The sequence below is a fragment of the Oncorhynchus masou genome, chromosome 32 (genome assembly GCF_036934945.1).
Source record: "Oncorhynchus masou masou isolate Uvic2021 chromosome 32, UVic_Omas_1.1, whole genome shotgun sequence".
Classification (NCBI taxonomy): domain Eukaryota; kingdom Metazoa; phylum Chordata; class Actinopteri; order Salmoniformes; family Salmonidae; genus Oncorhynchus; species Oncorhynchus masou.
This window is the reverse complement of record NC_088243.1, coordinates 59556765-59584526: the sequence shown is the minus strand read 5'-3', so window position 1 is coordinate 59584526 and position 27762 is coordinate 59556765. Positions and strand designations below refer to the sequence as shown.

The 27762-nt window shown below is 45.1% G+C and overlaps 1 protein-coding gene across 1 annotated transcript; it reads left to right on the top strand.

Moving 5' to 3' along the window:
- The first annotated feature begins 782 nt into the window (after nt 1-782).
- LOC135526337 (phosphatidylinositol 3,4,5-trisphosphate 5-phosphatase 2B-like) lies at nt 783-27762 on the top strand. Its single transcript, XM_064954630.1, has 26 exons — nt 783-2837; nt 8527-8590; nt 10640-10926; nt 11287-11427; nt 11548-11635; nt 12362-12451; nt 12565-12843; nt 12968-13082; nt 13189-13289; nt 13376-13478; nt 13705-13901; nt 15095-15212; nt 15988-16084; nt 16515-16653; nt 16801-16900; nt 17059-17147; nt 17636-17717; nt 21067-21156; nt 21260-21373; nt 21466-21554; nt 21644-21731; nt 22000-22152; nt 22593-22674; nt 22829-23615; nt 25830-25939; nt 26024-27762. The coding sequence occupies exons 1-26, from the start codon at nt 2704-2706 to the stop codon at nt 26121-26123; spliced, it is 3837 nt and encodes a 1278-aa protein (XP_064810702.1). The 5' UTR covers nt 783-2703; the 3' UTR covers nt 26124-27762.

The following is a 27762-nucleotide window of genomic DNA, read 5'->3' as shown; positions in this document are numbered from 1 at the left end:
CCCACATTGTCACGATGTTGGCCCAATGTGGGTTAAAACACTGGACCATGTATACTGCCCACATTGGCACGATGTTGGCCCAATGCGTGTTAAAACACTGGACCATGTAGGCTGCCCACATTGGCACGATGTTGGGCCAATGCGGGTTAAAACACTGGACCATGTAGGCTGCCCACATTGGCACGATGTAGGCCCAATGCGGGTTAACTTAAAACGTTCTCATATGTCACATGCGCTTATCTAAGCCTTTTTACAGACTGTGTACAAGATAAATGTTTATGTTGACATCACACAATAGAACACTTAAACTGGAACGACACTGGGCTGGTGTGGGATTGCTGCGGGCTAGCCCCTATCTACCTTGCCCACCAAATACCCAAACAGGGCCATGTTTGCTGTGTACCGTCTTCTGACCCACCTACATCTGTTGAGAAACACAACAGAGCTGTAAGAACAGACTACCTCAGGGACAGCAGTAAGGTTTTAGATTTGGGGGTGGGTGAGTCAGCAGTCACTGACCTCCTATAAGAAAAAGCTACAGGGAGCAACAACAATGACTGGTTTGTGGCCTTTGGAAAGTCGTGAGATGGGATTAGGCCTGTAATAAACAGAGGAGTTGAGAGGGCGGGTAATGGAATGGGCTTGCACTGACGTCAGCTTGTTTGTGTATGTTATGGGTTTGTGTGGTGGGGGTGGTGGGCAATGGATTTCTGCTGAGTTGTAAGAGGCAGCACAGCAAAGCTGGAGCCAAACAGCTGCCCACAAACACAGTTCCACCCACTGGGTGAGGAGAGGACGGGAAGAAGAGGAGGAAGAGGGGCGTTGTTTGCATGCCAAAAATAAGCCTCCATATCCATTTGGAGGCTGCTTTTCTGCTGGGAGAGAAAGGAGGGATAGAAAGGAGCGAGAGAAAGGAGTGAGATAAAGGAAGGATAGAAAGGAGGGAGAGAAAGGAGGGAGAGAAAGGAAGGTGGAGAAAAAAGGGACAGAAAGGAGGGTGGAGAAAAAAGGGAGAGAAAGGAGAGAGAGAAAGGAGGGTGGAGAAAAAAGGGAGGGAAAGGAGAGAGAGAAAGGAGGGAGAGAAAGCAGGGAGAGAAAGGAGGGAGAGAAAGGAGGGAGAGAAAGGAGAGAGAAAGGAGGGTGGAGAAAAAAGGGAGAGAAAGGAGAGAGAGAAAGCAGGGAGAGAAAGCAGGGAGAGAAAGGAGGGAGAGAAGGCAAGGAGAGCAAGGAGAGAGAGAAAGGGATGTTAGGGAGAGTAACAAAAGAAAAGGGCGGGGAACGGAGAAAGAGAGAGGGGAATAAGCTAGCCAGCACAGTGGAAAAAAGGCTGGAAAAGAGGACAAGAACGCAGGAGTGAGACAGACAGAGGCTGTGCCAAGCCTCCCACCTGAGTGTGCACGGCGCGGCTGTGTTTTGTGTTTGGGATTTCAGGGAAAAGGAGGAGGAGAAGGAGGGGAGGAGGATGGAGCGTGGGGTGGGCCAGAGAAAGGAAGAGTCTGCTGGCAGCGTTGGTTTCACACACCAGTGATGAAGTGAAGCCCCTCGCAGGAATTCTTTCTGCTGCTGCGTCAGTTCTTTTCTCTGCCCTCGCTTTTCCTTCTTACTCACATCTGGAGCGGGGAGTCACTTCCTCTGTCTGTGCTGCCCCGCGTTGTGTTGTGGTTTAACAGGGCTAGTCCTCTCATCCTCTAGCCCCCCTTCACCTCCTCTTCTGACGACACTCTAGGGAGATACGGAACACACCACACCAGGGGGACGGGACGCTCCCAACACACTCTCTGCACGGGACCGACCAGGGACCCTTGACACCCCCCACCAACACCCCGGACCCACCCTCTGTAATCTACGTCTGACAACAGAGAGGAAGAGAGAGACTGTGGAATCTGGAGAGAACTGCAACCATCAGCTGAACTTTCTGCAGGGTGTTTGCCCTTTCCCTTATATGGCAAAACAACTGGAAAATCATTTGAATTGTCTGATATCTATCCACCACAGCAGGCTGTGCAGCAGGGTTTGTTTGTATGGCTGACTGACTTCTCTTGGTTCCTCGTTCCTGTGTTGTTTGCATGCAGGGCTTTTATTGAGAAGACAGCAGCATTGTCGGTCTTTGGGGTGAGGCTGCAGGCACTACCCCCAGGGGTGGTTGGCTATTTGCATCATTGCTCACCCTCTCTTTCTCTCTACCTCTGTCTGTCTGCCTGAGAGGAACATCCAACTGTCTGTCTACCTGAGAGGAACATCCGGCTGGCAGCAACCTGCACACAGACACTGAGACAGTTCTCTGTGGGGGAACTAACAGCAAGGTGGGCCAGAGTTCAGCAACTGTAGTTCTAAAATCTGGACACAGAGAAATCTGTGGGAGGGATATTGACTCTGACTCTACAACGACAACAATCCTCAAATGCAACAGGATGCGTAACCAAGTAGGACCCTGGAAGGCGTGCCTGTCTTAAATGAGGAGGACTATTGTTGTTGTCCTGTGTCGACCTTACTAATGAGGACGAGGATGCTGGAGAAGCCGTGAACACTCAAAAGGACTGAACAACGAGAGCTCCTGACTGGAGGGTCTCGTGGTGCCATGACACAGGTGTGGGACAGACTGTGTGTGTGTCATCTCTGACCGTACACTTTGTTGTGGATTACCCTGTTGGACGGACAGACACTCCACTGACTGACAGGTGGACAACAACAGCGTCGGTTGTCATGGCGGTGGCGTGGTACCACCGCGACATCAGCCGCGTGCATGCGGAGGACTTGCTGGCCCGGGCTGGGAGGGACGGCAGCTTCCTGGTCAGGGACAGTGAGTCTGTGCCTGGAGCCTACGCCCTCTGTCTGCTGTGAGTAGCCTTCCACCACACACACACACACACACACACACACACACACACACACACACACACACACACACACACACACACACACACACACACACACACACACACACACACACACACACACACGCATAAAATTCCTTTCCACCTCTGAGTGTGTATGGTCAATATCAGCTCAGTGATTCTCACAGTCAGTGGAAAGGGAACTAACCTCACATTCACAAGTGCTATAGCGTGTCTCAATTTCTGCATTGTAAATAGATTCAGCAGCCTGTCTCTCTGTCATCTTTATCATTGTCACTCTGACCTGGGACAGCGGGCAGGGAGAAGGCTGTGGCTCACAGGGCTACAGGAAGTCTATAGCTCCTGAACACTCAGGTTGCCCTGTCCCGATACAGCCCAACCAAGCCTGGCCAGTGTCCGTGTAACCCTGGCATAGGGCTCCCGGTCCCCCACTCTCCTCTCCTCCCCCCTCCATTCAGTCTTCCCTGGGGCCCCTGGAAGAGGGCGGGAGCTACAGTGACCACACGGCTCTCTGTGCACAGCGGCCCGAGCCAGACACATTCCTGAAAGCTGAGCCCCACTGCTGCTCATGCTGCCCCCCCCCTCCCTCTTAGCTGTCTCATTCTCTCTTTCCTCATTCTCTTTTCCCTCTCTTTTGCTGTTGTTTTCTATTCTGCGTTTTTTCTGTCCCTCTGTCTCTGTACCTCTTCCTCCTCTCTATATTTTATATAGGCCTAGTGTACACTAATCTAATCTCCACATCAATACAGATCTGCTGTTTCTTTACATTATTCTCTCACGTCATTACAGGGAAATATGAATTCATTCTAGATGAACGATACCTGTGATTCTTAACCAGGCATCACAAGGCCATGCTTTCAGCAGGGGGCTTTCAATTGGTGTCTTTTCAACAGGGGGGGGGGGGGTTACAGGCATTTACTGTACTGTGTTAAGAGATAAAGTAGAGATAAAAGTTAGCCATCTATTGGATACTTGACACAGACTAGTGGTATGGTTTTGCTACCAAGTGATTATTATCGAACATGAAGCCCACATGCAGTCCAGATGAGTCACACCCCTCTGGCTAGTTTGTGTAGGTTGTGTAAATAGTGGTGTGTAAAAACGTGAGATGTGTGGGTAGATTCTTTATGAGCACCAACATGTGACATTAATGGGATCATGTCAAAATGGGTGGCAAAAGAAAACTAATTAAGAGTTAATATGTTTTTTTAATTAAGGCATATTTACATTTTACAAGACTTTTCCATCCTTAGAATATGGAATAAGCATAGGCTTTAATTCCTTGTCAAACAGATGGAAAAGGAGTCTGAGAAAACATCTATCAGAATAAGTCTTAAAAGGTATTAGAAAATACATCGAAACACAATAATGCTGAAGGAAAAACCCCTGCCAACTAATATCAACACTTATATTTAGGTTAGGAAAACATTTTATGCTTTCTGTAAGTTGAAGAAACATTGCCTTGTGCCTTGAAATTCTGTTACCAAAAACCCACATATTTTAAATATATTTTTATGTGGAGGGAGAATAATGAAAGTTCACAGAAGTAACCAGTAAAGGTAGACATATCAATTAGTTATAGAGTTTTTACCAATATCAATTATGTTAATGAATTGGCAACAGAATTTCTGAAAAATCTGCAACAGAATTTCTTCCCCCCTTCCACTGGCATGTTGATAATTGTTTTCTTTTACTTTCTGTCATCTGATGGTCAAAGCTAATGTGTCTGGACAACCCCTCCCCCAGGTCTATTTATTTCTGCAACAACATACTAACTCATCACAATTTGTGAGCAAGCTGGTTACAGTGCCTCCTAAAGACATGATTGACATCGGGAAAAGGGGGTGGGCTTGCTGATCAATAGGTGCCTTTCTTTGCGAGGCATTAGAAAACCTTCCTGGTCTTCGTTGTTGAATCTGTGTTTGAAATTCACTGCTCAACTAAGGGACCTTACAGATAATTGTATATGTGGGGTACAGAGATGAGGTGGTCATTCAAAACAAATAATGTTTTAACACTATTATATCACACAGAGTGAGTCCATGCAACTTATTATGTGAGTTGTTAAGGACATTTTTACTCCAGAACTTATTTAGGCTTAAATAACAAAGGGGTTGAATACTTCCGTATTTACTCAAGACATTTCACCTTTTCATTTTTTATTAATTTGAAAAGTTTTTGAAAATCTTATTTCCACTTTGACATTATGAGGCATTGTGTGTAGTCCAGTGACACAAAATCTAAACCTCACAGTAAAGCAATAAAAACAATTAAGCATCCCAGAAAAGTGCAAAAAAATAGCCCACGTTAACATATGTAGCCTAAGAAACAAGGTTCAGGAAATCAATCATTTGCTAGTAACAGATGACATTCATATTCTGACAATCTCTGAAACTCACTTAGATAATACATTTGATGATACAGTGGTAGCAATACATGGTTATAACATCTACAGAAAAGACCCAAATGCCAAAAGTGGAGGTGTGACCGTTTTCTATTCAGATACACGTTTCTGTAAGGCTTAGAGAGGATCTCATGTTTGTCACAGATCCCCCCGGAACTGTCATTACGCACACCTGGTCCCTATTCCCATTGATTAGTAATTGTATAAGTGTGCCCTAATCCACCATTATTCGGTGGATTATTGTTACAATGTCCGTTGGTCGTGTGAGTACCTGTGCTGTGTTGTTTTGGCTTTCGTGCCGCACATATGGCGCAGATAATTACGGGTCTCATCCCGTATGGTATCATTGTGCGCTTGTGTATTTATTTGAGGTACTCCTCGCTCTTTTGTTTGGGTCTCAACCTTGTGTTTTGTATACGTCTTTGTTTGGTAGAAATGTGGGTCAAATTATTTTTTTTTTACTATTACGCATTCATGCGCCTGTCTCCTGAACAGTTATACCAGTGTGACAATGTTAAATACTGTTGAAGTAAGATGGCTACAGGTTCATCTGCCTCACCTAAAGCCCATTCTGGTGGGAAGCAGCTTTGGACCACCAAGTGCTAGTCAGTATCAGGCTAACGTGTGAAATGATCGATAACGTATGTGATATCAACATAGGTATATTATCTGGGTGATTTAAAAATTGACTGGCTTTCATCAGGCTACCCACTCAAGAAAAAAGAAGGAAAAGAAATTGTATATATATGTATTTTTGTCTAAGTAAACAAAGCAAAAACAGAAACGTCCCTTTTTCAGGACCCTGTCTTTCAAAGATAATTTGTAAAAATTCCAAATCATTTCACAGATCTTTATTATAAAATGTTTAAACACTGTTTCCCATGCTTGTTCAATGAACCATAAACAATTAATAAACATGCACCTGTGGAACGGTCATTAAGACACTAACAGCTTACAGACGGTAGGCAATTAAGGTCATAGTTATGAAAACTTAGGACACTAAAGAGGCCTTTCTACTGACTGTAAAAACACCAAAAGAAAGATTCTCAGGGTCCCTGCTCATCTGCGTGAACGTGCCTTAGGCATGCTGCAAGGAGGCATGAGGACTGCAGATATGGAGAGGCATGAGGACTGCAGATAGGCCTATGGGCACAAACCCACCGTCGCTGGACCAGACACGACTGGCAAGAAGTGCTCTTCACTGACGAGTCGTGGTTTTGTCTCACCAAAGGTGATGGTCGGATTTACGTTTATCGTTGAAGGAATGAGCGTTACACCGAGGCCTGTACTCTGGAGCGGGATCGATTTGAAGGTAGAGGGTCCATCATGGTCTGGGGCGGTGTATCACAGCATCATCAGACTGAGCTTGTTGTCATTACAGGCAATCTCAATGCTGTGCGTTACAGGGAAGATATCCTCCTCCCTCATGTGGTACCCTTCTTGCAGGCTCATCCTGACATGACCCTCCAGCATGACAATGCCACCAGCCATACTGCTCGTTCTGTGCGTGATTTCCTGCAAGACAGGAATGTCAGTGTTCTCAACTCGTCGTGTTTGGAGGACAAAGAATGCTGAGTTGCATCCAAAGAACACCATACCTACTGTGAAGCATGGGGGTGGAAACATCATGCTTTGTGGCTGTTTTTCTGCAAAGGGACCAGGACGACTGATCCATGTAAAGGAAAGAATGAATGGGGCCATGTATCGTGAGATTTTGAGTGAAAACCTCCTTCCATCAGCAAGCATTGAAGATGAAACGTGGCTGGGTCTTTCAGCATGACAATGACCCCAAACACACCGCCCGGGCAATGAAGGAGTGGCTTCGTAAGAAGCATTTCAAGGTCCTGGAGTGGCCTTGCCAGTCTCCAGATCTCAACCCCATAGAAAATCTTTGGAGGGAGTTGAAAGTCCGTGTTGCCCAGCAACAGCCCCTAAACATCACTGCTCTAGAGGAGATCTGTATGGAGGAATGGGCCAAAATACCAGCAACAGTGTGTGAAAACCTTGTGAAGACCTACAGAAAACGTTTGACCTCTGTCATTGCTAACAAAGGGTATATAACAAAATATTGAGATAAACTTTTGTTATTGACCAAATACTTATTTTCCACCATAATTTGCAAATCAATTCATTAAAAATCCTACAATGTGATTTTCTGGATTTCTTTTCTCATTTTGTCTGTCATAGTTGAAGTGTACCTATGATGAAAATGACAGGCCTCTCGTCTTTTTAAGTGGGAGAACTTGCACAATTGTTGGCTGACTAAATACTTTTTTGCCCCACTGTAGCTCAGTACAGTAGATTAGTATAGAGTTCAGTACAGTAGAGCACACGAGTTGAGTACACTATACTGAGCTCTACTGAGCTCTACTGTGCTGTACTTTGATGTCAATACTTGTGAAACATAGATGTATATGATTGGTTCAGATTTGGTTTTGCTAAGTGGAGGAGCTCATTCAAATAATAGCTTGTGTGTAGAATAATTAACAAATATGCAAAGGAGGATTTTGCATATTAATACCTGAGTGCACCTATTTAGGATACAACGCCATGAAGAGAATGACATTTATATATATAATTATGCATTTCTGTGTAGTACAGATCAGGGACCCATGAAAGAATTATGTTACCGCAATCCCGTTACAAGGTGTAAATCCACTTACTGTGGCTCAATAACCAAAATAGATTTTGTTCAGAGTCAAGGTGTCATGGCATAGCTAACTTCTCATTCTTTCGGTAGACCTCTTTTAACCATGAAAAACATGGTCACATGAAAAACGGAGGGAGATTTTACCGAAATCTTTTCACTAAACTTTGCATATGCACAGTTCTTCCAGTAAATGTTTCTGTAAACTGTTCTGTGTAAATTGTTAAAAGCAGTCATTGTGCATGGAGTTGTATGTTTGGTTAACTTTGAAATCAATGGTTTTTGTTTGGCATACATTTGAAGTGAAAAATCTGAGTCAGGTCCGTTTCTGGCGCAGGTCCGTTTCCATAGAATTGCCCGGTAGTAGTCATGTAATCCCACGCTGTGCAGTGGACCATGAAGCTGCTAAAATAACCATCTAACTGAGTCACACCATCAACAAATTAGCGTCTTGTTTATCTTTAACAAGGGCAGCACATCTGCTCTTCCTTATTTCATTGTTACTTTAAAGCGTGTTTTGCCTTTGAATGTTTATTTCTGCCCATGACAGTGGTATAGTTATGTGTAGTGCTGTCTTGGGGTATACAGTACATTTGCCAATGTTATTTTCCCCTTTTCAGGTACCAACGGCACGTTCACACTTATCGTATTCTTCCTGATGCAGACGGCCTGTTGGCTGTACAGGTGAGTGACCATCATCAGTTTAACTTTCCAACCCCCCCTCACATACACACATGACCTAATCCTGACAGTAACTAGGCTAATACTGTAGCATATCCTACATGTTCAAGCATGATATTATCCTCTTGTAGCAACCACTTTCGAGAAAGAATGGACTGTACAACACTGTAGTTGTTATCGTTACAAAAGAGTTGTGTTGTTGTATGTTGTAAGGGAAACAGGAAGTGTCTTGTGTTCATATACTAGGCTCATTCTGCCTTAGGCCTTTTTGTTTGAATGGCATCTCTGCCATGCGGCTGCATGCTTGGAGAATGACAATTGCACAGAGGAGAAATTGCGTGTGTGTCAGATTCCTGACCTACCCACTCATTGACCAGTGCTCTAAGGAGGATGGGTCTGTTTGTGCTTTGTGTGTGAATGTGTCGTGGACAAGGATGTGTGTGTTGAGGGTTAGTTGGGTGGGGGATAGGGATGGTTCGGATTAGTTTGTGTGTGGCGGTTGTATGGGTGTGTTTTTGATAGTGACTATAGGGGACGACTCCTTTCAAGAGCCACAGCTCCTGGTCCTAATTATCAGGAATGAGGAAAAAAACACAGTAACAAAAAAACATTTGAGGCAGCCCGCAAACCAGCCTGTGCATTCCTTTACCATATCTGGTGCAAAACCAGCTCAATAACAATTGTCTCATAGAGACAGTCATTTAATGAGTCTTTGATTTGAAAACACCATGTAAACGTTCTTTTCAGATGAGGGCTGTGCTCCATGTACTGTATCGCTGCCTCGCTTGTTTTCCACGGAAGTCAGTAAAGTCCCCAATAAGCAGATTGTCTCACTGGCTTAGCTATTAAAAAACATTACCACATAGGGATTGCGTGGTTGCTTTCTTGTTTTTCTGAGGGGGCTATTTTATAGAAGGGATATTTTGAGCTAAAAGACAGGCCGTTTTTGTCTCCCTGAGTCGTTTAGTCTGTATTTTCTTTGTAATTACTTCTCAAGAGTTCCTCGAAAAAATGCATAAACCATTAGAGGAGTCCCTGGCAACTGGGGCAGGTAATGTCTGCCAAAAATGGTTTTTCAAACCACACAATGAAAACAAACGTTTCTAAAATAAGATATACAGGAAAGGGGCTTTTAGTTTGCAGTGTTGCTGTGTGCCCTTTGGGTCCTGTGTCTGAGAGTGTGTCCATGGCATCTAATATGTCTATGCCTGCGGCGTGTGTGTGTGTGACTGGCACTTAATGCGTTTGTCGTTGGCTGTTGAATATGTGTTTCACCTCCATGTTTACTGTACGTATCTGAGACAGCTGGCTGTTGGAGTGTTGTTTATAGCGGGCAGCGTTTGTGCGTGTGTACGGTAGACTGGCTCAGAACACAGAGGTCGGCTAGTAAACTGCTGGAACACTGTGACTCATGGCAGCCAACCTTGCCAGTGACCAGAATTTGCGGGGTAGGTTTGTGACATCATCTCCTGTCCTGTGGCTGATTAGCAGTGGTTTCTGCAACCTGCTTGGCAATGAGTGTTTGATGTTGTTCTTGTTCTGGCTATGCAAACAGAGGTGAGTGGTTGTGGCTTCTGTTTGGCACCTCCAGGGCCCAAGAGACCGCACCTCTACTCCAAGGGATCCCCCTGAGTATATCCAGGTCCATTTTGTTTTGGTGGACACTGTTCGGACAACACATGCGTATCCTGAACAGGTTCATATGGATTTGAGACATTTGTATGGTCTTCCAAGCTTTAGGAACTTTAAGAGAAAAAGTTTATAAACATTATCTTGATGGACGGTTTGCAGCTCATTGTGGCATCAGTTCAGGGAATTTGTTCATCTCTCCTGTACACAATATCACTTGTGTTGTGTAGGTTCTGTATCATGTGTTTATGGTATTTTTGACCTTTCTGGGTAACCACAGCCCATGTATGTATAACCACAGCCCATGTATGTATAACCACAGCCCATATATGTTCATTCTTACATGTTTGAGCAAATCGCTATGTCTATGAATGTCTATTTATATTATAATTCTGTCTATGCTGTATGTGTGTTTCCCCACAGACATCTCAAGGGGTGCAGGTGAACTGTTTCCGTACACTGGGGGACCTGGTGTTGGGGTACCAGCACCCTCATAAGGGTCTGGTCATCCCCCTGCTGTACCCTGTGGGGGGGGACACAGAGCCTGGTGAGGAGAGCTCAGGTGATGATGAGAAGCCAGGGCTGGTGTGGAGTCCCAGCCCAGCCCCAGCCCCAGTCTCAGTCAGTACATCTCCCCCAGAAGGACCCCCAGTCACCCCATCCCCCCATCTCCTCTTCCTCCACAGGCTGCAGGAGCTCAACACACCCAGGTACACTCTCCCTAACACCAATCACACATCAGGAGAATGCAGATATACTTCCAGTTCCACACATAAATAGGGAAAAATGTGCACTATTGGTCTGGGGCTATTTGGGGTACTTTAGCACTGTAGTATTTTCCTGTGGCATCTAGGTATCCCCTTTCCCTTCCTCGTCAGCTTGCCTGAGTGCTGCTTTCAACAAGGCTTATGTTTGCGAACACTCATGATAAACTTTGTTTCTTTTCAAGAGTGTGTTGAATTTTTTTTTTTACACAAACATTCCATTCCGTTAGTTTTATCTACTCTTTCTGGGAAAAATGATGGATAAACCACATAAAATGTAGATTTTTTTTTACTGTGCTTTCACAGCATGGCAGGTGAGGTGGTTGGGCTGCTCAGTGAGTATCTGTGCAGTGAGCTGCCTCTGGATGTAGAGGGTCTGCGTAGAGGAGCAAAAGGCCTACTCCATCTACACCACACCCTGGGCACAGCATGCCAGGGACTCAACAGGTGGGTTTCAGCATTTTGCTACTGCTACTACAGTTAGTGCTGTATGTCATTTAGTGTTTGTGATGTGATGGATTTGTTAGTTATCACAGGGAGAAAATGAACTGGTTGTCTGATCCACAGTGAGATTGATCTGACCATGTCCAGTTTGGAGACGCTGGCCAAAGTGTTTGACCATCCCACCTGCCCTTTAACCTCCACCAAGTCACAGGTACATCCCATCTGTGATATACCCTGTCTGTCCTTCCCGTTCTGTCTGTCCTTTTTTTTAACCCTGTTTTCTCAACAATTTCGTGGCATCCAATTGGTAGTTGTCTCGTTGCTGCAACTCTGAGGACTCTGCTGGACTCTGAGGTGGCGAAAGTCGAGTGCCGTGCGTCCTCCGAAATACAACCCAACCAAGCTAAACCGCACTGCTTCTTGACACAACACCCACTTAACCCGCACCAACGCGTCGGAGGAAACACCGTGCACCTGGCGACTGTGTCAGCGGACACAAACCCTCCTCTAACTTGGACGACGCTGGGCCAATTGTGAGCCGCCCCATGGGTCTCCCTGTCACGGCCAGCTGCGACAGAGCCTGGACTCGAACCTAGAATCTCTGATGGCACCTTAGACCATTGTGCCACTTGGAAGGCCACTTGGAAGGCCCCTACCCGGTGATGTCCTACCCTGTCTGTCTTACCCTGTCTACTCTACTATGGTCCACAATGGACCCACAAACAAAGAAGACAGAAAATGAATGGAAATCTGATCTGCTGCGCCCTCTAGTGCACTAATTGAGAAAAATAACTTTCACAGTGCATCACTGTTAAAAAAGTTGAAAATAAAACACCTCTAAATATGTTCCATTCATGGGGTACAATTCTATATTTATACCTGTATTTGACATAGCACACAGCTACTTAATACTTAATATTACTGTCCCTCCTTTTAGAATATGGGTAGAGGTCCAGACATGGAGTTGGACAGCCTGCTGTGTAAAATCTCTGCCCTGGTCAGCCTGCTGTCCTCCCTGGAGAAGAGGGTTTGTACCCACATACATACACACACACACAATACCCCCCCCCCCCCCAATGCAAACCAGTCTGATATTAATTTACTTTCCAGTCTAAAGCTCTCTATGCTCTTACTGTGCAGGTGCTGAAAGCTCTTCAAGATGCTGTGACCACTCACAACCTGGCTGTGCAGCCCGCCCCTTTCCGTGAGCCCGCCCCTGTCTCAGCTCCAGTCCCTGCTCCTGCTCCTGCCCCAGCTCCAATCCCAGTCTCTGCTCCAGCCCCAGTCCCTGCTCCAGCCCCTGCTCCTGCCCATGCTCCAGCTCCAGCTCCAGCCCCTTCTCCAGCCCTAGTCCCTGCTCCAGCACTAGTCCCTGTAGCCAAGAACAATGCCAGGCCCATACCTGTCCACTCCTTTCAGGTGACAGAGAGAGACAAAGGGCACTTCATAATTTTAGGGGGGCATACCAGCTGGTTAGTCATATTTTGATCATTTTTGTGGTACAGTATTGTATATCTTGTATCATCTTTGTGTGTGTGTCTAGATTAAGATGGTGCGTTACGGCAGACAGACTGTGTCAGTGGACTTGGACACAGGAGTGCTGCTGTTTGACAGGAAGGCCGGGTCATTCGGAGCGGAGACAGTCTCACACGACCGGAGTAAGAGAATAACATCAACATCTGACATTACTTGACCGAGTTCGATGAAGAAGTGTTCAATGATCCTAACGATTCCCCTCTTTTCCATTGCGTGCCCACGTGTCAGTTCTGCAGCTAGTCAAGTTCCAGAGCAGTCCAGCCAAGCTGCGCATGGTAGTGGACAGTCATCACAACACCCCACGAGAGCTCATGTTTGAGAGTGCAAGGGTACATACAGGTCTACATTCGTCTGTGTATGTTGCCACCCATTGGATTCCATTGTATTGACTGAGAACACTCTCTCTTCCCTCCAGAAACGGGAAGCATTCTGCCAGCTGCTACAGCTGATGAAGACCAGACACTCCAATCTGAGTGAACCTGATGTCATCTCTGTGTTTGTGGGCAGCTGGAATATGGGTAACTACGACATCAATAGAACCTCACTGTCCTAGAGTAATATGTCTTCCGCTGTCACTGTCTGACATCAGTACTTTTCCTGGTATGGCTACGGTTATTACAGGGTTATTACACTGGAAAGCCACAATTTTCTTATTAGAAACACTGTTTTATATATTTGAAGCACTAGATAGTGGTCTATACTGAGTGGGACCCTCACTAATGATCTTATTGGCTGTGTGTCCAGGTGGCTCCCCTCCCCCTCGTAGTCTGCAGTCCTGGGTGACGTGCTGTGGTCTGGGGCGAACCCCAGATGAGTCCACAGCTCTGCTGCCTCATGACATCTACGCCCTGGGTACCCAGGAGAACTCTCAGGGGGAGAAGGAGTGGACCGAGCACGTCAAGGCTACCCTACACAGCTACACTCATATAGAGTACAAACAGGTGAGCATCACTTTTTCCTCTATTGTCCTCCATTTAACTCAAAACAAATTTGGGACACAGTCAATGTACCACAAAAACATACGTTTTAGAACACAGAGAAAGGAAATGTTGCACCAGATTTAGCAAACAGCTCATTTCCATCTGTTGTCCCCCAGTCCTCTTTCTCCATCTCTCTCTGCTTCTTTTTCTCCATCGCCATGTCCCTCTTTTCCTCCATCTCTACTGTATGTGCCGTTCTTTCGCCATCTTTCCATCTGTCTCTTTCTTTCTGTCCCTGTACCTTATTGGCACTTTCTCCCAGCTTTCAGTGTCTCTGATTGTCATGTGTTTGCATTAAGTCATTATGTCCTTGCTCACCTTATAGGATATCTGTTCTGATGTACTTTTTCTTTTACCATTCATCCTGAAGCAATGACAGCTGTTTATCTCTCTGTGACAGTGACTTTACATGCTCTTTGTATTTGCACAAAGCGGTCATAAAAAAAGGGTGTATAAACCAACGACGTATATAAACCCTGGATTGCGGATGCTATGTATTGGCCAATGAGAGGATTTGAAACCACCAGTGGGCCATATTGGCACTCCCTAGTAGAGAGGGTTCTCCATAGTAATGAATGGAATTCTACAGTATTTCAATTAAATGTTTTAAGGACAAAATTACATCAATTTCAGTATTTTGTTGTTGTAGTGGGGACAGTAACATTCAGACTTTCAAAAAGTATGCTTTAAGGAAAATAATTGTATATATTTTACACTTTTTATTTGTATGTTTAGCTCACATAATATAATGAAAAAGTGTGCATTAGTGTCTGTAATGGAATAAACGCGGCAAAAACTATGCATTTCTAAAGCTTCCCCCCAAAATTTTACAACAGTGGAGGAGTGCCAAGATGGGGGAGCGGTGGCTTCAAAACAGCTTCCCTTGTTAGTCATCTAGTGTATATATAAATCGTTGGTATAAACTGGAAGTCTAGAGCATCTTAAGGTTTATTGCTCATTCGTTTACCTGATACTCACTGGAGTTAGCCTAGCAATACAATGTCTAAAAACAATTGCTTATGTCTATGATTATGATACTTCCATGAGAAATCAAGACATATGTTATCATTACTTTAGCTTTTTTCATTCAGCAGTACTGTAGGCCGATGTCTTGATTGCTCTGTTATAGTGTTCTGTGGTTATGTGTCCTGCAGGTGGCAGTACAGTCACTGTGGAACATGAGGCTGGCAGTGTTCGTGAAGCCGGAGCACGAGAGTCGCATCAGCCATGTAAACACAGCCAGTGTGAAGACTGGCCTGGGGAACACACTGGGTATGATACCAGGCCCCTACTTGGGTCGGCTACCCATAACACCACACCCTCCTCCTCGTCTCAGAAATGAATGCGTAGTATACACATACCAGTGGAGACTGCTGAGGGGAGGACGGCTCATAGTAATGGATGGATGTCACAGCCTACTAGGAGTGGTGGGTTGGAATCAGGCAGAGAGCAGGGTTCAGTAAATAGTCATTTATTCTCCGGCAAAAAAACGGTCACGCCAACATACAGGGCGCATAAAACAGACCAAACCCAGGACCAAACAGTCCGGAGAATACAAACATGAAACCACAACAAACAGAGTAACAAAAAAACAAAACAATCCTGCACAAAACAAAGGCGGGTCAAACTCCTACATATAGGGAAGCTAATTAAACCAAAATACACACAGGTGAAGCTAATAAGACAAAACCAACAGACAAATGAAAAAGGGATCGGTAGCGGCTCGTAGGACGGTGACGACGACCGCCGAGCACCGCCCGAACAGGCAGGGGAGCCAACTTCGGCGGATGTCGTGACTATGGAAGGGAGTCAATAGAATGTCAAGGAAACCACATGTTTGATACCATTCCATTGACTCTATTCCAGGCATTATTATGAGCCGTCCTCTCGTCAGCAGCCTCCACAGACACATCCTGTATCTTTGGCAGAGCCTACAGCCAAAGACACGTGTCAAACTCATTCCACGGAGGACCTACGGGTTTTTGCTCCTCCCTTGTACTTGATTGATGATTTAAAGTAGCTAAATGTCAAATTTGTTTGTTTCCAGGAAATAAAGGTGCTGTTGGGGTTTCCTTACTCTTCAACAGTACTTCTTTTGGATTTGTTAACTGCCATCTGACCTCTGGCAGTGAGAAAGTAGTCAGGTATGTACATATTGTATACACCAGTGGAGGCTCCTGAGGGGAGGACGGCTCATAATAATGGCCCGGAACGGAGCGAATGGCATCAAACTATGTGTTTGATGCATTTGATACCATTCCGCTAATTCCGCTCCAGCCATTACCAAGAGTCCGTCCTCCCCAATTAAGGTGCCACCAGCCTCCTGTGGTATACACAACTGTATACACACCTATTTCCAATGTTCAGCTCTTTGGTATATAATTTGGGTATTAGTTGACAGATAAAACATTAGGGTAATGTTCAACACAACTATCATCAGATTGATGTCCACTGTGTCCGTTCTATATAAGGACATGCCAGGGCTGTAGAGTGTAAACGTTTCCAATGTATGTACGCAGCATGTCTATGTGTGTGAGTTGATGTTGTCACTGCCTGTGCTTGTGGTCCTGTCAGGAGGAACCAGAACTGTGCGGACATCCTCAGACTGTTGTCCCTGGGTGACCGGCAACTCAGTGCCTTTGACGTCAGCCTGCGCTTCACACATCTCTTCTGGTGTGGAGACCTCAACTACAGACTAGATCTGGACGTACAGGTCAGACAAACTCTGTCTGCTCTCCGCTCTCTGTTTCATTGTTCCCCAGCAAATAGATCAAATGTAGTTTAACCCGAAATCAAGAATCTCTATAGATCCAGAGCCGTACCTTGAACTCTCTCATACTGAATCGCTATTGCTTTACAGGACATTCTGAAACATGTTTCCAAGCGGGAGTTTGATGAGCTCATGTGTGCTGACCAGCTGACGCGAGAACGACACAAGAGGAAGGCCTTCCTCAATTTCAGTGAGTAGCATCCTACTGACGTCATGTCCAACTGTGTGTTCCTGTGCGGGTGAAAATACCTGTGTTATTTATTCTTGTCAATAATTTCTCCTCTTCATTGCTTTTGTCTCTGAATCTACCCCTTCTCTCTCCCTTTCTCTCACTTTGTCCTGGTTAAGAGGAAGAGAAGATTGCGTTTCCGCCCACCTATCGGTACGAGAGGGGGTCCAGGGACAGTTACCTGTGGCAGAAGTACAAGACCTCTGGCGTGAGTCTCCTTTTGACACTCTCTGACACAACCTCTCAAAGCTACATTGTGTCCAAATCAGCGTGTTGTCTGAATTACATTCAAGCAGTAAGTGATGAATAAGCCACACAAAGCATCACTGTGAGCCTTGTGAAAGCAGTCAGCAAATAAGGGAATTGCATAATGCTAGGTTGGAAACGTTCGCTTTTGCAACTAATGTAACCTGCCCCCCTAAACATTCTACACAAAGAAGTATAGCTCACGACTGGATTTACTGTATGTGTAACCCAATCAGTCTCTATTGGGGTCACAGGGGGTGGGTGCTTTGACGGCAGCTGTCCTCATGACTACTAAAACTACATCACAGAGTGAAATGGCTTGTATGATTGGAATGCAGTGTTCCCTACATTATATAATAAAATTTTTCTAAATCAATTCTATGTTCAATGTGTCCGCACCGAACACAAACACACAATAAATATAGCCATTCTTCTATTCTGTGTCTACAGGTGCGTGTCAATGTGCCATCATGGTGTGACCGGATTCTGTGGAAGTCTTACTCAGAGACACATATCACCTGCAACTCCTATGGTGGGTTTAGGTTTTATGACATGGATGATTTTGATGGGGCTGGGGGCCACAAAAAAACGGAACACACCATGAGGGGCTGCAGTGGCTCATGGGTCTGCGTACCCCCCCCCCAACCCCATCCCCTTGTGAGAAAACATTTTAGCGGCCCCACTCATGACAGCCATGACCGATATTTACATTTGAAGGTGAATTTCCTGCAATTCTACTCATTTTGCCATGGGGCGGAGAAAAACATTAGCAGTTTTGAAGCTAATTTCCGGCAATTCAAGACATTTTGCCACAGGGTGCAGGCAAATGTTTGCAGTTTTTTTATGTAATAACTGATGATGAATGGGCCCCACCTCGGTCGGTAATTAGACCCTGCTTACTACAAGTTTAGATAGCTGGCCGCGAGACTAACTTACCAATCCTAAAAAAAAAAATGCTGACGTGCTAATTGAGTGACTGCTAATGCACACCCAAATTTCTAAGTTGCACACTGTCGATTCTATTATTCCAACGCTCAACAGAAAGTTGAGACCCCGATTGAGTTCCAACAAAAATAGTATTTTTGTTATTATTGTTATTGGGCCACAGGCCTACAAAAGGGGGGTTGTGGGCAGCCAGTTGCCCATCCCTGGTTTAGAACATAAACTCAGCAAAAAAAGAAAAGTCCCCTTTTCAGGACCCTGTCTTTAAAGATAATTAGTAAAAATCCCAAAAAATTCACAGATCTTCCTTGTAAAGGGTTTAAACACTGTTTCCCATGCTTGTTCAATTAACCATAAACAATTAATGAACATACACTAAGACATTAAGACACTAACAGCTTACAGACGGTAGACAATTAAGGTCACAGTTATGAAAACTTAGGACACTAAAGAGGCCTTTCTACGGACTCTGAAAAACACCAAAAGAAAGATGCCCAGGGTCCCTGCTCATCTGCGTGAACGTGCCTTAAGCATGCTGCAAGGAAGCATGAGGACTGCAGATGTGGTCAGGGCAATAAATTGCAATGACCGTACTGTGAGATGCCTAAGACAGCGCGACAGGGAGACAGGACGGACAGCTGATCGTCCTCGCAGTGGCAGACCACGTGTAACAACACCTGCACAGGATCGGCACATCTGAACATCACACATGCGGGACAGGTACAGGATGGCAACGACAACTGCCCGAGTTACACCAGGAACGCACAATCCCTCCATCAGTGCTCAGATTGTCCTCAATAAGCTGAGAGAGGCTGGACTGTGGAACTCAGTTTGATGTCTCAGTTGTTGAATCTTATGTTCATACAAATATTTACACACGTTAAGTTTGCTAAAAATAAACACAGTTGACAGTGAGAGGACATTTATTTTTTTGCTGAGTTTCTTTTTTGTTGGCTCGTAACATTATCCTCATACATAGTGCCTTTGGAAAGTTTTCAGAACCCTTGACTTGTTCCACATTTTGTTACATTACAGCCTTACTCTAAAATGGATTAAAGAAATGAAAATAGTCAGCAATACCACGTGATAAAAAAGCCAAATCTGGTTTTAGACATTTTTGCTCATTTATTAATAATAAAAAAACAGAAATACCTTATTTCCTTAAGTATTCAGACCCCTTTGCTATGAGATTCGAAATTGAGCTCAGGTACATCCTGTTTCCATTGATCATCCAGGAAATGTTTCTACAACTTAATTGGAGTCCACCTGTGATAGATTAAATTGATTGAACATGATTTGGAAAGGCACACACCTGTCTATATAAGGTCCCACAGTTGACAGTGCTTGTCAGAGCAAAAGCCAAGCCATGAGGTCAAAGGAATTACCTGTAGAGCTCAAAGAGACAGGATTGTGTCGAGGCACAGATCTGGGGAAGGGTACCAAAACATTTCTGCAGCTTTGAAGGTCCCCAAGAACACAGTGGCTTCCATCATTCTTAAATGGAAGAAGTTTGGAACCACCAAGACTCTTCCTAGAGCTCGCTGCCCGAGCAAACTGAGCAATTGGGGGAGAAGGGCCTTGGTCAGGGAGGTGACTTGGTCAGTCTGACAGAGCTCTTGAGTACCTCTGTGGAGATGGGAGAACCTTCCAGAAGGACCACCATCTCTGCAGCACCACCAATCAAGCCTTTATGGTAGAGTGGCCAGATGGAAGCCACTCCTCAGTAAAAGACACATGACAGCCCGCTTGGAGTTTACCAAAAGGCACCGAAAGACTCAAGAGCATGAGAAACAAGATTCTCTGGTCTGATGAAACCAAGTTTGAACTCTTTGGCCTGAATGCCAAGCATAACGTCTAGAAGAAACCTGGCACCATCCCTACAGTGAAGCATGGTGGTTGCAGCATTATTCTATGTGGATGTTTTTCAGTGGCAGGGACTGGGAGACTAGTCAGGATTGAGGCAAAGATGAAAGGAGCGTAGTACAGAAAGGAGCATAGTACAGAGATCCTTGATGAAAACCTGCTCCAGAGCGCTGAAGACCTTTAGAATGGGCCGAAGGTTCACCTTCCAACAGGACAACGACCTTAAGCACACCAAGACAACGCAGGAGTGACTTCGGGAAAAGTCTCTAAATGTCCTTGAGTGGCCCAGCCAGAGCCTGGATTTGACCTCAATCGAACATCTCTGGAGAGACCTGAAAATAGCTGTGCAGCAACACTCCCCATCCAACCTGACAGAGCTTGAGAGGATCTGCAGAGAAGAATGGGAGAAACTCCCCAAATACAGGTGTGCCAAGCTTGTAGCGTCATACCCAAAAGACTCGAGGCTGTAAACGCTGTCAAAGGTGCTTCAACAAAGTACTGAGTAAATGGTCTGAATACTTAGGTAAATGTGATATTTCCGTTTTTTATTTTTAATAAATTAGCAAACATTTCTAAAATCCTGTTTTTGCTTTGTAATTATGGGGTGTTGTGTGTAGATGAGGAGGAAAAACAACTTAATACATTTTAAAATAAGGCTGTAACCATAACAATGTGGAAAAAGTCTAGGGGCCTGAATTCTTTCCGAAGGCACTCTAGCAGCATTGTAGTTTAGCATTCAGGCATGGCAAATTGGATATCATAGTATCATTTCTCGTGGTGTTTTTAAATTAGATATTTTGTGGCCATTTCTTTGATTGTTTTCCTGTAAAATGCAAGAGTCCCTGTTTAAGGTATGATTGGCAACTCCTACCATACAGCATACCATACAGCATACTCCATCATAGCCATTAGAGGATCATTAGTTTAGTCTATGCCGCAGGTTTTGACAAAGGTTGAATAGCATAGAGTGCTGAAGTGATCATTAGTGACATAAGAATGCTTGTATGATGGTACAGTTAACAGAATAAGGATAATGGACACGGTTGTATCATTACGACAGATCTCTCTGTCTCCAGGTTGTACAGATGACATCTTCACCAGCGACCACTCGCCTGTTTTTGCCACATTCCATGTTGGGGTGACGTCACAGTTCATTTCCAAAACAGGTGATTGTGGTTATTTTGACATAAGAATTTTGATTAATATACGTCGTATAATATAACTGTGATACTTGCTTGTGAGCCTCGATTTCTTTGCACTACAAAACAGACCCAAACTCGAGCATGGAGAGGGCCTGGATGGAGTTGGAAGGTGTTGAGGCCATTGTGAAGACAGCCAGCAAAGCCAAGTTCTTCATTGAGTTTCACTCATCCTGTCTTGAAGGTGCTTTGTCCTTAACCCTTTCTCACCTAGTTCATCTAAAGTTCTATAACAAACTCTGTGATGAATAATTTAAGTCTATCTGTTTTGAGCAGAGATCCGCCGTTCCGTAGAGAATGACTCACAGAGCTGTGACGTGCCTGGCTTCCTCAAACTGGGCTGGTCCCCCAAACAGCTGCCCAAGGTAAATACATCAATCTGGAGCTAGATGAGCAAACTCATACCAAAGACTCATAGCTAACCTGTGTGTGTGTGTGTGTCTACATATCATAGCTTCTCCCGATCGTCTCAGACATGGAGTACCTTCAGGATCAGCACCTCCTGCTGTCTGTCAAGTCATGTGACGGGTTTGAGTCATACGGTTGGTCCTTACTCCTTCCCTTCCTGTTCATAACCACCACCATTCACTATTTCCCCTCTCATCAGTCACTGAGTCAATCAACGCCCTTTGACTGTAGTCATTGAGATGTTTAGATTTTTTAAAGTGTATTTTATGCACAGATCAAAGATCAGTGTACAGTCTTCAAATCTTAACTATTAGGAGAGAAAAAAGCTAAACTGACCAGAGATCAGTGTCTAGGCCGGGATCAGTGTCCACTCCATTGTTGATCCTACTGTTGACTCTGTAGGTGAGTGCTGTGTGGCACTGCGCTCCCTTATCGGCGCGGCAGAGCAGTTTGAGACGTTTCTGACCCACCGGGGTGAGGAGATGGGCTCCATACGTGGGCGGGTCAGGGTCCATGTGCCCAAGGACCGGCGAGGAACACGGGAGAAGATCTACGGTGGGTTCGCCTGGCTGACCTCCCACCAACCTCATCACTGCTCTCCTCTCCTTCCTCTGCTCACACTATCACTTCCCGCTGGGCTTCTGTTGCGACAGTCAATATGCCCTCTGGTTCTCCTGTGTATCTCTCATTGCTTCCTCTATTTGGTTCCTGATTGATCCAAGGCTTGGCTTTCTCTCTCTGTGGTCTCTGCCCTGGCTTCCTCTTTTGACTCTTCGCTGACTGACCCTGACCAGATGCATCCTGAGACATTCAAAAGACACAGTGTGAGTGGGTGCCATTTGCCCTATAGGTCAGGCATTATGCATTGCCATGACAACACACATAAACACTGCCACCACACGCCACGGGCAACTTTTACCCCCAGACAACACAGGATATATGGAGAAGACATTAGTTAGATGGTGTCCAATAAACAGCTGTTTTGTCTTTTTCAGAATGGTTCTGCTTTGAGAAGGACGAGAAGGGTCTGGTGAGGGGATGCTTGTCTCCTCCGTCCACTCGGGCACCTATCAGCCGGTGAGGATCTTTTTGGTGTTTTTCAAGCCACTCATTGTAAAACTAGCCAACATACATTGTCAGCATATGATTCCAAATTATAATTAGTGATGGGAGTTTATAGTATGGTTTGTCATTTAGCCTACTTTCATTATTATCTTTCCACCCATTTCAGATCCTCACCGCCTCCACCCAAGCCGGCCCCTAGCAGTTACACAAACCCTGCCTACTTCATATTTGAAGGTGTGTCTGTCCTGGGAAGAGTAGAGGAGTCTCCACCCCCTCGCAGGGATCCTCAGGTGGTCTGGGCCGGCGACTCCGCACTGCAGTTACCCAAACTCTTCGGAGGGCGTGGCTGTGACAGGAAGTCCCCTCGCAGGTCTGACTTCACTGAAATCGAGATTCCAGGGATCCTGCCCCACTATCCTTCCACCAATGACCATCATCCACCCCAGACTAACTCCTCCTATCAGCTCTTCCCAGCAAAGGACCCATCGCCAATCCCCCCTGCCCCAAGCCCCACCTCTCACTATCATGAACAACCCATACAACCACGACCAAGCAAAAACAATGTTGTCCAGAACTCCATCCTGCCTGCCAAGAACCTGAGGAACATGTACATGAACCACTCCGCCATCATCAGAGAGACCCCCAGGAGAGAACAGCCTAGGGTGCACCAACAGGAACAAGCCATCCCTGTACGGAGCAGCAAACTCCCAGCCTTCTACCCATATGTGTCCACCTGTGTACCCCACACCCAGGCATCAGCACCGTGGGTGGTAGAGCAGCCAGTTGGGCCCCTTGGGGACCACTCCCTCACAGCCCTGCAGATAGCCAAGTCACTCAGCGAGGTAGACTTCTTCCCATTGTACCTTGAGGCTCCATCTACCCCATGCCAGAGACCGGCCCAGGGGAATGACCTGGCCATAGCTGCAGAAAGAGGATACTGCTGGGAGAAAGAGGTGCGTAGATATAAAATGTTTATTTTATTTTATATTTCACCTTTATTTAACCAGGTAGGCCAGTTGAGAACAAGTTCTCATTTACAACTGCGACCTGGCCAAGATAAAGCAAAGCAGTGTGACAAAAACAACACAGTTACGCATGGGATAAACAAACGTACAGTCAATAACACAATAGAAAAAATAAAAATCTGTGTGCAAATGTACTAAGATTAGGGAGGTAAGGCAATAAATAGGCCATAGTGGTGAAATAATTACAATTTAGCATTAACACTGGAGTGACAGATGTGCAGATGCTGATGTGCAAGTAGAGATACTGGGGTGCAAAAGAGCAAAAATAAATAACAATATGGGGATGAGATAGTTGGGTGGGCTAGTTACAGATGGGCTGTGTAAAGGTGCTGTGATCGGTAAGCTGCTCTGACAGATGATGCTTTAAGTTAGTGAGGGATATATGTCTCCAGCTTCAGTGATTTTTGCAATTCGCTCCAGTCATTGGCAGCAGAGAACTGGAAGGAAAGGAGGCCAAATGAGGAGTTGGCCACGGAAGGAGTGTTGTATGGCATTGAAGCTCGTCTGAAGGTTTGTTAACACAGTGTCCAAAGATGGGCCAAAAGTATACAGAATGGTGTCATTTGCGTAGAAGTGGGTCAGAGAATCACCAGCAGCAAGAGCGACATCATTGATATATACAGAGAAAAGAGTCGGCCAGAGAATTTAACCCTGTGGCACCCCCATAGTGACTGCCAGAGGTCCGGACAACAGGCCCTCCGATTTGACACACTGAACTCTATCCGAGAAGTTGTTGGTGAACCAGGCGAGGCAGTCATTTGAGAAACCAAGGCTGTTGAGTCTGCCGATATGAATGCAGTGATTGACAGAGTCGAAAGCCTTGGCCAGGTCGATGAAGACGGCTGCACAGTACTGTCTTTTATCTATGGCGGTTGATATCGTTTAGGACCTTGAGCGTGGCTGAGGTGCACCCATGACCAGCTCGGAAACCAGACTGCATAGCGGAGAAGATATGATGGGTTTCAAAATGGTCGGTGATCTGTTTGTTAACTTGGCTTTCGAAGACTTTAGAAAGGTAGGACAGCATGGATAGAGGTCTATATCAGTTTGGGTCTAGAGTGTCTCCCCCTTTGAAGAGGGGGATGACAGTGGCAGCTTTCCAATCTTTAGGGATCTCAGACGATACAAAAGAGAGGTTGAACGTGCTCGTAATAGGGATTGCAACAATTGCGGCAGATAATCCTAGAAAGAGAGGGTCCAGATTGTCTAGCCCAGCTGATTTGTAGGGGTCCAGATTTTGTAGCTCTTTCAGAACATCAGCTATCTGGATTTGGTTGAAGGAGAAGCGAGGGGGGGCTTGGGTAAGTTGCTGCAGGGGGTGCGGATCTGTTGGCCGGGGTAGGGGTAGCCAGGTGGAAAGCATGGCCAGCTGTAGAGAAATGCTTATTGAGATTCTCAATTATCGTGGATTTATCGGTGGTGACAGTGTTTCCTAGCCTCAGTGCAGTGGACAGCTGGGAGGAGGAGCTCTTATTCTCCATGGACTTTACAGTGTCCCAAAACTTGTGGGAATTTGTGCTACAGGATGCAAATTTCTGTTTGAAAAAGCTAGCCTTTGCTTTCCTAACTGACTGTGTATATTGGTTCCTAACTTCCCTGAAAAGTTGCATATCGCGGGGGCTATTCGATGCTAATGCAGTACACCACAGAATGTTTTTGTGCTGGTCAAGGTCAGTCAAGTCTGGAGTGAAACAAGGGCTATATCTGTTCTTAGTTCTACATTTTTTGAACGGGGCATGCTTATTTAAGATGGTGAGGAAAGCACTTTGAAAGAATAACCAGGCATCCTCTACTGAAGGGATAAGGTCAATATCCTTCCAGGACACCCGGGCCAGGTGTTTTAGGGAGCGTTTGACAGTGATGAGGGGTGGTTGTTTGACCGCTGGCCCATTACAGACGCAGGCAATGAGGCAGTGATCGCTGAGATCCTGGTTGAAGACAGCAGAGGTATATTTGGAGGGCAGGTTGGTCAGGATGATATCTATGAGGGTGCCCGTGTTTACGGATTTGGGGTTGTACCTTGATAATTTGTGTGAGATTGAGGGAATCATTCTTCGATTGTAGGTGCCTAGTAATTGGCCCAGGCCTAAGGCTTTATCATTCCGTTTTTTGACTCGACATTTGTTTTGGTGTTTGATACAGGTCCTCTATGGAGCTCCAGAGACGGTGCGAGAACTACTCAGCACCCTGGGTCTACAGAAGTACACTCTGGGACTCAGCCTCAACGGCTGGGACGACTTGGACTACTTCAGGTGAGAGGAGGAATAACGGTGGATGGAACCTGATTTGTTTGGTCTCGGTGGTTTGGATACCTAAATGACCTTTGCTCTCTCCAGTGGCATCACAGAGGAGGACCTGCGTGCAGCCGGAGTGTCGAACCCGTCGCATCGCCGGAGGATCCTGGAGAACCTACCCAGGATCTGGGATTCACTATAGACCTACTCACTTTGTTTGAGTTCTCAAACTGAACCCAATGGACGTCGGTGACAGATGCCTGCCCTAATGGACAACTCGTCATCTCTTCCACTCACGTCCTTTTATATACAGTAAAAAAAAAATCTAGTAAGCACACACACAGACGTGGTGCCTGTCCCATGAAATCCTCATCTCATATCCGTTTCCATTCACGTGTCCACCTTAAAATGGTCAAACACTTTTTATATCCAATTTTAGATCCACATAGCTAAATATTGATTTTATGTCTCCCCAGCAGTCACCAGACGAGTGTTTACTGAGCATTCACACGCATCACCTCCTCCCCTGCCCTTTCCACTGCTCTGCCGTTTATAAAGAACAGCACAGAGCTTGTAAAATCCCTCACTAAGGGCCATGGAGGATGAAATGTACAGCTGTACATATTTACCAGTACACATTTTAACATGGCCTGGAAAGTTAATGATAAGGCCTCGCTTTCTGTTTACTGTCCGATGGTATTATTATCTTGTCACTGTGGTGTAGCTGTTAGTGATAAGAGGGGAATCCGGTGGGAGGAAAATGCGAACCCTGGGCTCATTTATTTACATTCTTACTATTACATTGTACATGTTTCTCTATTCTCTCCCTTATCCCATAACTCTTGTGAGCTCACAAGATAATAAAGTGGCACCCACCCATTCAAGATGAACATCACAGTCACTTAATCAATGCTTCTGTGAACTTAGCATTTTTTTTACTGCCTTTTTAAAACATTATTGTGTAAAACTAACTGTTGACATATGTGGTTTCTTAGACACTGCTACTGTGGGAAGACTAAGGGCGTAAAACTTGTGCTTGACGCCTGTGGTTCTTTGCCAGTGGCGCTACTTTGGTCATCATCTGAGTTTTAGATATACATTTAACTGTGGATCATAGAAGTGTTACTACTTTATTTGCTGAAGGTTGTTGAATTAAGGTAATGAAGTATTACATGCAGGTGATGTTCACATTTTTCAACCGAATGGGACACCACGTGAATAAAAATGTTGTGTCAACATTATGAAATAAACTCTATATATTTATTAGGACATTTGGGACCATATAATCCAAAGGAGATTGAGCATGGGGAGGTTTCATATCCCAGACTGTACTATGGAATTATGTTTGTTTTGTCTTCATATAAAACTATAAACTAGCCACACTCTTAATGGTGCAGGCCTTGCTGGCACAAAAATACAAAAGCGGAAAAACACATCGACCATGCCTTGATATAATCATCAACCTAAAATGGTATACCTAGATACAGCATATAAACACAATGATATTGCAATCTTTATAGAAATGACAGAAATTTAATTGAATAGCTGTCATAATTTGCAAAATTATAACAGGTTTAGTTATTATCTTTGCTAATTGTTATTTCTTCTTGAAGCCTTTTTTGGATATCTTCCCAAAACTTCCTGTGTCTGGTTTCACACTATATTGCCACAAAAACCACACTACTCTGTCTCTGTGCTGTACTCACTTGTTCCCCTGACATGATGTGGGTCTTTTACATAATGAATGTCAATGCCAGTACCACACACGATAGCTCAGTGGATGTTATCAAGGCCTGCATGTTTGAACAGGAGAAATACTTTTACTCTTATGTAAAATCCAA

What these genes read in the sequence shown, in the direction of transcription:
- LOC135526337 (XM_064954630.1), top strand. Translation starts at nt 2,704, where the DNA reads ATGGCGGTGGCGTGGTACCACCGCGACATCAGCCGCGTGCATGCGGAG. An exon ending in TGTCCTCCCTGGAGAAGAGG is followed by an intron (nt 12,452 to 12,564) that starts GTTTGTACCCAC and finishes CTTACTGTGCAG; the next exon opens with GTGCTGAAAGCTCTTCAAGA. An exon ending in ACTCGGGCACCTATCAGCCG is followed by an intron (nt 22,675 to 22,828) that starts GTGAGGATCTTT and finishes CACCCATTTCAG; the next exon opens with ATCCTCACCGCCTCCACCCA.